Source organism: Perissodus microlepis, chromosome 1 (genome assembly GCF_051167445.1).
Source record: "Perissodus microlepis isolate ML-2025 ecotype Zambia chromosome 1, ASM5116744v1, whole genome shotgun sequence".
NCBI lineage: Eukaryota > Metazoa > Chordata > Actinopteri > Cichliformes > Cichlidae > Perissodus > Perissodus microlepis.
In genome coordinates this window covers 32,798,210-32,808,418 of record NC_140461.1, presented here as the reverse complement: position 1 = coordinate 32,808,418, position 10,209 = coordinate 32,798,210, and the positions used below count along the sequence as shown (strand labels likewise).

General features: G+C 40.5%; 1 protein-coding gene across 1 annotated transcript in view; it reads left to right on the top strand.

Moving 5' to 3' along the window:
- Window positions 1–2,639: 2,639 nt before the first annotated feature.
- prmt3 (protein arginine methyltransferase 3) overlaps window positions 2,640–10,209 on the top strand; it is a 57,004-nt gene continuing 49,434 nt past the window's right edge. Inside the window, exons 1-8 of the mRNA XM_084952636.1 lie at window positions 2,640–2,689; window positions 2,844–2,973; window positions 4,263–4,345; window positions 4,439–4,488; window positions 4,636–4,741; window positions 5,447–5,600; window positions 6,134–6,275; window positions 8,097–8,162. Coding sequence (XP_084808762.1) covers window positions 2,668–2,689; window positions 2,844–2,973; window positions 4,263–4,345; window positions 4,439–4,488; window positions 4,636–4,741; window positions 5,447–5,600; window positions 6,134–6,275; window positions 8,097–8,162 — 753 coding nt within the window. The 5' untranslated portion in view covers window positions 2,640–2,667. The remainder of the gene's footprint in view (window positions 2,690–2,843; window positions 2,974–4,262; window positions 4,346–4,438; window positions 4,489–4,635; window positions 4,742–5,446; window positions 5,601–6,133; window positions 6,276–8,096; window positions 8,163–10,209) is intronic.

The following is a 10,209-nucleotide window of genomic DNA, read 5'->3' as shown; positions in this document are numbered from 1 at the left end:
ATAATTAAAACCAGACTCCTGTATTTGCAAATATACACTGACATTAATTTTTTAAAGTCAAATGCAGACTACTGCCAAATAACTAACTAACTAACTAACTAACTAACTAACTACTGGATTAAACTTACTTTAACCATACTCAAACCTACATTATAATATTTTGTTCTTATAAACATAAATGAAAAATGCTGACTGTATCTCCTTAGTACCATAGCAGTTGGTGTTATTATTATAGGTCACTTCTCATTCTGTATATTGGATTGAGAAACTATTTAAATATTTCAATGTACACAGTGCGATATATCCCCACTTCCTCTGCAAAAAGAAACAGGCAGAATACCAGCTATATAATGTATTTCCCTTCAAAATAAAATCAAAGCGCTCTGTGAGGAGGTCCAAAATTGGTGAATCAGGAAATTCAGATGCACAATGAGATTGTAGAAGATCTGAATGCTTATATGGTAAATTACATGTGACTGAAAGCAGAGAGAAAGTCTCTTATCAACTAAAATACCACTGCAGATGAAGCTTGAGGTGCCGAAGTCAAAGTTCTCAAAAGAGGAAACATTGGAGAAGAAGAAGAATGAAGTTAAAGGAGAAAAGAAGGGTTTCTTTTTCTCATTTAACTTCATTCTTCTTCAGCATGTCAAATCTGGCTCCATAAAAAACTCAAAGGGATACCCTTTTTATCCTGATATATTGAAAAGGAGAACATCAGTTGACAAAAGAAACGTAAAGAACTTAAAATGACAAATAAAATAGAAAAGGCTGTGGAGCAGAAGTGTGCAGAAATGAAGGAAGGACAAAATACCCTTAAAAATAACTCAATGATCTGACAAACTCTTAGGGAAACACCTAGAGTCACTAATGAAAGAATCCATTTAGATCTTTGATTTTCTATTTTGGCAACAGAGTAATGTTTTGAGGTGGAAGTGCATCAGCAATGGCTGTGAGTTTCAGTGCAGCAGTGTGTAGTCAATTAGCATCAATCACATATCCCAAATATTCCACAGATGACTGGAAAAACATTTCCCTTCATGGACACTCAAGACATATTCTTTCTTTGTAGGTTCTATCTAAGTTGTGCGGGTGCTGGTCCTCATCTGCTCCAGTGTGCAGAATATTATTGAGATAACTCTACACTGTTAATAACTCACTCAGGATTTGATCCATTGTTCACTGGAACAGTGCTGACAGAGCTCAGCAGAACTGCTACAGGGCAGTGTCTAAAAAAAGCCCTTTATGTGTGATACTAGTCAGCATTTCACACGACTGCTCTTCTACATGGATCTATAAGTAAGCTTGACAGAGAAAAATTTTGAATTCTGAATTTCAGTCCTCCATTCATTCAAGCAAACAAATCATCAATCTGGGGGTACTGCCCTGCTGCCAACACTGTAGTTAGTGTTACTAAAGAGTCTCCACAGATTCAGATTCCACGGTCCTTTTTTAGTACTGGAACAATGGGTGTGTCCCATGGCAAACCAAAATAGCATCCTTAATAGTGGTGTCCCAGTTGCTTTCAAAGGGGCCTACTCTTCCAGCAAGATGGTCCTCTACCTCACTACGACTGAAAACTAAACAAAAACAAAAGATTACCTTTAATGCATAAAAAAAAAAAAATCAGGCAATTCAGTAAGCTAAAATACAGAGCACCTAGTCTTATGCTGCAACCTTGGGATGATTGTAACCCTCTAAACAGCCCAGATGGGGTCCAAAAACATAATAACACTACGTCTGTGAAGGTTCTCAGTCATCCAGGTCATCGTAGTCAAAGGAGCTTGCAAAGAAAAGTGTCAGGACTTCTTTAAGTTGCTTGAAGACATTTCACCTCTCATCCGAGAAGCTTCTTCAGTTCTAAGGTCAAATGGTGGGGAGTCCCAGATTTAAACCTAGTGGGAGTATCCACCCACAGAGGGACAAAAGGACCCCCTGATGATCCTCTAATCGCCTGAGCCAAGGTGTAAAACTGGGTGTGGGTCCCAATCAGCCAGGGTTTCGGGTGAGCTCATTGTGAAACCTGGCCCCACCTTTGACATAATAACACTACCCTTGTGGTGGACCACTGGAGGGCTTCACTCACACCCAGTTCTCAGGAAGTGTTGTTGCTGTGTTTTGGAGGGAAAGTGTTCAGTTGTGTGGTGATGAGCAATAAACGAGCAGTGTTAATCGAGAGCTCTCGTGTCGTCTGTGTTTACCTCCACACCCTAATAGTTTGATTTTGTTATCACTCTGCCTATTGTCATGTTTTAATGTTTAGAGAGGTCACACTTTTTATGGTAAAAAAACCCACCCATGTGTGTAATAATGCTGCCATAATCACTCCTGCAGTTATATACCTTGAATTTAAATGGATAAAAAAGGAAAAAAAAAAACGGATATTTTGACATTAGAAAGTACCTCAAAAGTTTCAGATAACTATAATCTGACCGCTATGGTAGCACCCACAGCTAAAACTAACCTAAACCGGTGCATGTACCTGTTTGTAATGTACCTGCAAACACCCAACAAAACATTATACAAACCACGTTATTTACGTGTTACCTTAGTTAAACTTTGGCGACATCTGGTGGTTTGTATGTGGAAGTGCTTCTTTGGAATGGGCCCGTCCCATTTTTTTACGTCACCAAACGTCACCAGGAAGTCCTCCGGACTCAAAGCGACATCATGGCAGAGTACACAGACCCACGTGAGTGAGAAATAACTGTATTAATCAAACACACATACTCTTCTTTTAGCTAGCTCATTTGTGTTATTGACTTTGGTGAAGAATCGTGTTTCTAGTTTCGTCACACAGCTGCTTTTACATCTGCGTTTACACTCATGAGATTTAACTTTGGCAGACGTCGATGGAGCTGCTGAGGAGATGCCTGAGCTCTCAGACGGTGATGATGATGATGACGTTGATGATGAAGAGCAGTGGCAGTGGATGGAGGTGGACAGTCAGCCGGTTACCTGTTTGTTCTGTGACAGGTGAGATCACCCTGCTCTGGCTGGACCTGTCTGTCACTGCTTTTCTTAGAATGATTGGCGACACGTTTACACGCATTTTGAGTTTCTCAGATCTGAAGATGCTTTACCTAAAAGAGATCGTGTAACAAAACACTACAGATATAACTTGCACACACTACGTGGCCCTAAACTTTCAATTCATGTGTAATAATTGTACTTTTGTGTCAGTGCGAATAACTCATGGTCAGAATAAAGACAAGTTCCTTTGACATTATGCAAACCTCAGCAAGTAGGGGAGGGTGCAGCCTGTCAGCTATGTTCAGCTTCAGTCAGTCTTAAACACATACTCGTTACTTGTAGTACCAGTGTAACGCGTGGCAGATACACCTGGAGACACAACCAGGTACTCAAGGTCCCAGCACCTGCACTAGCAGACAAAAGAAGAACCACTAACATATTGCTGCATATCTCCAAGGCTACCATACTACATTGTAGAGGTGGAAATCACCAGATGCCCCATAATACAATAGTATTGTTTTTTTTAAGTATTTAAGATTTATCACCCTTTTCTAATGCAAAATGATGGCCTCTGCTTTGTCCAATAAGATGACGTTATCTCACATACTGCAACTTTTTTTTGTTCAGTGCAAAACGAGATTGTCAAGCACATCAACACTGTCACTAAATCCTGCCATAAATTGTGCCATAAGATACTCAGTCGACAGTTGAATAGGGTCAAGTTGGCAACTACATGCAGTCTGTTTCTGACAATACGTCAATTAACTGTGATAAATCAACGGAAGTCGTATATCTGTTGTGGTATGCATAGACAGAAATTCACATTGAACAGAAATTATTTGACAACACTCGACAATCTCTCTGAGAGTGACTACAGTCAGTCTGAGTCAGACCATAACTATTTGCAGAAAGGTTGCCTCCTAGCAGCCGAGATGAGCCCCTTTGTTCTTATTATTCCAAGTATTTAATTTAATTTAATACAGTAATGATATTTGGTGTCTATGTATTGATATAGTATTGACACGACAAATATCGTAATATTATGCTGATTGTTGTAAAAGTAATGTATGTACTGGTTCCAGCTTTTAAGGTAGTTATTGACACAAATCTCCACCCTGTGTCTTCTGTGTTTTTTGCTTTTTCAGTCAGGTTTGTTTGCTGTTATGTAAAATAACTGGCTACCCAAGTTACTACTCTACTCTGAAAGAAAAAAAAAAGCAATCAAAGATTCAGTTTTTGATTTTTCTGGCTTATAACTAAACAAGTCTTCCTGTCTGTCTTATTTTTTTCAGGTTGCTAAGTTCTGTAAATGCCACCCTGCAGCACTGTACAGCTGAGCACCAAGTCAACATTGTAGATCTAATAAGAAATTACAGTAAGTAGATATTGATTTTTTTTCCTGCATCACCAAAGGAGCAGATGGCTGTTCTGTTCTCATGAAATGTCTCAACTTTCTGTCCCTCATTAGATTTAGATGACTACGGATACATAAAAATGATCAACTTTATACGGTCAACAGTGAGTGCTGTTTTCAAACTGAATTGAACGTCATGCTGTGAAATATCAGGATGTGAATGTTTCTGCTTTTTATGTGTGAAGAATGAATATCTAAAAAAAATTGAGAGTTTTCAGATTTATGACTATATACATTTTTTGTGTGTATAGAAATGTAAAGCATCCAGTCTGAATGGGTTGCCAGATGCTCCTTTACCCTGGGAGAGCGAAGACTTCCTGCAGCCAGTCCTTCAGGATGACCCGCTGCTGCAAACTGGTACAGAAGCAGTTTTAAAACACAGATCTTAGTTTTTGATTTTTGAGTTGCTGCATTTTCTATCAACAGATCTCTGTCCTGTTAGTGCAGCTTTTATGCACAGGTCAGAGAACATGTCTGGCTGTTTCTGCTGTTTTGATATTCAGTTGAGTGGAGAATCTGCTGGTCACTGTTCATACTGCAACACCAGCAACGAAAATATAAACTATTTGTGATTATCATGATTGCATGATAGGGCATAAGGCTACTGGAAACTGCTGGAATAACCATTGCACATCAATAACATGCCACTTCCAGAAGGTTACTGTGTCTCCCAGCACAGTATCACAATATTCAGTTTCATCTGCTGGTTCTCATATTTTAGGACTGCTTCTTCTGCATGATTCTTTAACAGTATTACACAGAAGACTGTGAAATGTCAGCTCTATTGCAAAGTCCTGACTTGCTTATGTTAATGCTTATGTTAATAGTTGCACTTATGCTCTATTTCTGTCTGTATCATCAATGCAAGAAAAACACATAAATACATAAAATGCACACTCTAAGCAAAAACAACAGCCATGTCCTGCATACTTCTTATTGTATGCCACAGGCCTGATCGCTACGTGTTGTCGCTCATGTTTTCACTCAGTTGTCCTTAAAAGGAAAACCTTTTCCCCATTTAACATCCAAACATATCTATCTCTCTGTCTGTGTTTTTGTCAGACCCCGAGGAGCTCTCTGGCAGCGAGAGGTCATGCCTGGCATCTGGGGCCGATCCCCATAATGCACTTGTGCACAGGGCGCAGGCTGCGGAGGAGAGAGCCCGCTCTTCGGAGGAGGCACTGGCCAGAGCCATGGATGACCTGCACAAACTCAAGTCAGTGACTTTTCTGCAGTTTCATCTTCATTAATGTCAGGGTGATTGTGTTAGGTTTTAAATTGTGGCCTTTTATTTATTTATTTTTTAATACATTATTCAGAACTTGCAGTTTAGTCAGTGTAATACGTTGCATTTGCACTGCTCTCTGAGCTCCAGCAGGGGGACACAGTGAACGCAGTATTGTAGAAACATTAACTAGAGTACCTTGTGGAAGAAGTTTGGAGGAAGGGAAAAGATAAAAAAAAACGGAAGGGAAAATTCCACTGCAGCATGGAGGTTAAAGTGAGGAGGAAAGGTAGGTAGGGGAGCAATAAGGGAATATTGCAGAAAGGGTGAGCTGTGGGGGAGGAGGGGTTTGGAGGGGAGGGGGGGATTTGGGTGAGAGGTAGAAAGATGAATGCCCCCCATCTCCTCCATTTACTGCTTCGTCCTGCATGAAGGCTGTGTGTGCGTTCTCCTTTCTGGTCGCTGCTCTTGTCCCTTGTGCTAATAAGAGAAGTTAAATGGTGATCTGTGCGATGTTCTTTCAGGGTGCTGGCTCAGGGGTTGGTGCTGAATGCGGAAACAAGCAGGTCTGGCACCCTGGGCGCTGTGGCGGAGCTCCGTGAGGACGAGGACGAGGCCTACTTCAGCTCCTATGGACATTACAGCATCCACGAAGAGATGCTGAAGGTCTGAGTTGTGTAAACACACACACACACGTACAGTGACCAGGCCTGCAGGTCTCTTTGCAGTCTTTTGAATAATTTCCCCTGGGCACAGAAATGAAGCCGGGTTCATTGGCGTGCATCTTGGCTAAAAGATTTTCATATAGCTTATAAATGAAAACGATCATCTTCATGTATGAATTAATACTGAGGACGACACAAGCGCTCCAAAGTGACAAATCAGCAGTACGTGCTGATCTCTCATGTGAAGCAGCGCTCATGCCTCTGCATAGCGGAGCTTTAAGTGTGCAAATGAATTTTTACACTCCTGAAGCGCTGAAACCTGAAAGCAAGCTCTGTGTGCGTGTGTGTGTGTGTGTGTGTGAGTTCTCCCTCTCCTCAAGTCCTGTTCTACTTACCGCAGTGCTTACATATCCTTTTGGCTGTCCTGATTGGTGCTAAGCACGGTTAAGTTTTGCGTCATGTTTTTGCGTCAAGCTTTAAAGTCCATCAAAGCGTCAGGAGGGGCCAGGAGCACGTGATGGGGGGGCTTTGCAGTAGAATGTTTCACGGGTTGGCATGAAGTGAATTACCTATGACGCAGTCTCTGTGTGTGTGTGTGAGTGTGTGTGTGTGTGTGTGTGTGTGTGTGAGTGTGTAAGAGAGACAGAGAGTGAGAGATGTCATGTAAAAGAGAGTGACATGTTTCATGAGGGTTTAATTTTTAAAACAACTTTTAATTGGCCACAGACAACATTAGCCTGGATTGCTTTTCAAAAAAGCTGAATGATTAAAATCTTCAGTATTTCGTGATTGTTTTAGTTTTTTCATTTAATTTTGGTTTTGAAAGGGCATTATCTTAAATCTATCTTAAATATCTTAAAGTAATCAGGCATGAAATGCTAACTTTGTTGTGTTGATTGGGATATTTTTAGCCCTTCTCCATTATTACCTACTTGGCTTGGCTCAACTTAACTCGCTTTTTAGAGTTATTCATTAGGTTTGATTGGCCGGTCCGTGATGTCACTCGGCAAGTCACCAGAGCCACTTCTTCACCAAATTAATAAAATATATTTTTGAAACCTGGTAATGAGGGAAATGGCTGCACAAAAGCCAACACCGTATTGTTTTCATGATAAACGGGGAGCATGGGAGCTAGTTGTACAACTTAATTAGATCTGATTGGATCTCATCTCTCCAGAACATTTTCATCAAATGTACTGATTCAAGTGTCAGTACATTTCATCATATTTTTAATCCTTATGCATTAGTTGTTATTTAGTTATTGTCTTGTTTTCTTCAGGAAACAAAATCAGAGTTACTTCAGAGTTACTATTAGCTTTGCTAATGGAAAGAGGAAAAATCGGAAGGGTATATCGGTACTTGGGGACCGCTTAACTTCTGCCAAACTCCACGAATTGAAGGTTCTAAAATCTGTTTCTTGTAATCTTTCAAAGTCAAAAGTCCAGATTCATATCTGTTCTAACATGTATTAAGCCGTGTTACTGTATTTCGTATATAGCTTTTCCCTCAGAGTGAAGGTGCTTGGATTTGTGGGCAGATATGATTGGCAGATTAATCAGCAAGTCCTGACATGACCTCCAGTGTCCTTCCAGTTGTTATTATCCCAGCATTTTGCTCATAAATGTTCAGGAAACCAACACAGACTGTTGTAACCTGCTGTTATATACCCCTATATGGAAAAAGCTTTACTTGCCTGGATTTACTTATTTTTTAAGTTTGTAGACAACCTTGAATTCAAAGCTTTGTTACAACATAAACATGACTGTAGATTACAAGCAATCCTTGGTTTAATTCAAGAGCAGCTTGTATATTCTATCCACAGGATAAAGTACGCACGGAGAGTTACCGAGACTTCATGTACAGCAACCCTGAAGTGTTCAGAGATAAGGTGAGTCATCCAAGCAAATGAAATTGCATGTGTACACATTAATGTGTGTTTACATGTATGAGTTAGCCAGTTTAATGTTCACTGAAGCCTGTTAACAGGAATGTGCATTTTCCAGAAAAAGACATTAATAATGCGCCACGGTGTCCGATTTAAAACACATCATGACTTTATTAGCATGTCTAAATATGGACTGCACAGTCCTGATAACAGACACATGCAATCCACCACCAACCCCATAGCACACACCCCCTCTGCACAAACCCTTCCAACTAACCGCCCCACCCCCCCACCCTATCCATCTCTTTTCCATTGCTTTTAGCTGTGGGAAGCAGTGGCCTGTATCATGACCATCCATTATATGGGTCGCTGCTGGTTAGTGCTGTGATGAGGCGGTAGAGGGGGGGAGGAAGGATGTGTTGATGGGAACGTCCATTATCCCTGTCAGGCTGAAGCAGTCGGCAGAGAGTTGAAGCATCTCCTCCTTCAGTAACCGGTAACAGAACCAAGCAGGATATTTTTGTTGCAGATCAAGCGAGGAGTTGCGTTCTGTTGTGTTAGCAATATGTTGGCGACCCTCTGTGAACCCATAAAGACAGCAGGATTGTAACCAGGGAGTTTCCTTAAATAGAGACACAGAGTCACACAGTGTTATACATTTGGGGCATGTAGTCGCTGCGTCCATGTCTCAGTCATTTAACTCAGTTGGTGATGAACAAGAACAAATTAAGTGAAAGCAATGGGAACCTGAAATAGAGGTGATTAAAAAATGCAAAGAGCGAAAAAGCTGAGAGAAAATAAGGGTTTAAACAGCAGTTTGAGCAAGTTCTTTAGAACATGCTTAACATGAATTCATTAAGTAATCCAGATGTTGATGCGGTCTTTGAAGTTGAAACAGCAAGACATCAGCGAAAGGAAAAACCCAACTTTTGTTTCTTTTTTTAATTATCGTTTGATTATTAGTAGCCATGTAATGTAATATCAGTTCCTATCTGATTATAGTTTGCCAATAAAAGAGCCTGTGTGACATCACTGTCAAATGTGGTTAAAGTGAGCTCACTTCTGACCACACTGGCCAAAACTGGTGGGTAGTTATCCTAAAATTCCCTGAAAAGTCTTCAGTTGATCCAAAATGATGCAGTGAGAGTACTGACAGGGCTAGAGAGAGAGAGAGAGAGAGCATATTTTGCCCAGGTGAGCATATTACTGCCTTCTCATTATTAGCTCCATGTTAAAAATCCTTCTCCTCACATACAAGGTCTTGAATAATCAGGCCCCATCATATTTTAAAGACCTCATAGTTCCATTTCACCACAATAGAGCACGTTGGTCTCAGAGTGCTGGTTTACTTGTTGTAACTTGGGTATTAAAAAGTAGAATGTGAGGCAGATGCTTCAGCTTTCAGGTCTCTCTTCTGTGAAAGCAGCTGCCAGTTTGAATTCAGGAGACAGACACCTTCTCTACTTTTAAGATTAGGCTTCAAACGTTCCTTTTTGATATAACATTTAGTTCGTTACACTGCTGTAGGCCGAGGCTGCTCAGGGTTCTCATGATACAATGTTTCTTTTCACACTTTAATCATTAGTTATTATTCATCTCTGGCTCTCTTCCACTGCCTGTCTTTTGTCCTGGTCTCCTCCCCTCACCTTCTACTGGTCACAGCAGATGGCTGTCTCCCTGAGCCTGATTCTGCTGGATGTTTCTTCCTGTTAAAAGGGAGTTTCTCCTTCCCTCTGTTGCCAGGTGTTTGCTCATAGGGGGTTGGTTGATTGCTGGGGTTTTCTCTGTATCATTTTAGGGTCTTTACCGTATAATAAAAAGCATCTTGAGATGACTGTTGTTGCTGTTTGGCTCTATATGAACAAAATTGAATAGAAAATTTGATGAGGTTAAATGTTAAAACTGACAATTTCAATAAGTGAGTGTAAAGTCTTTTGTTAAGTTATTACAGAGCCATAGACTGGACGTGGTTGACTTATCTGTTCCCTGGAAGTGTAGAAAAAATTTCTCAGAAATGTGCAAGTGGCATTGCCAGCAAAATATGGCAGCT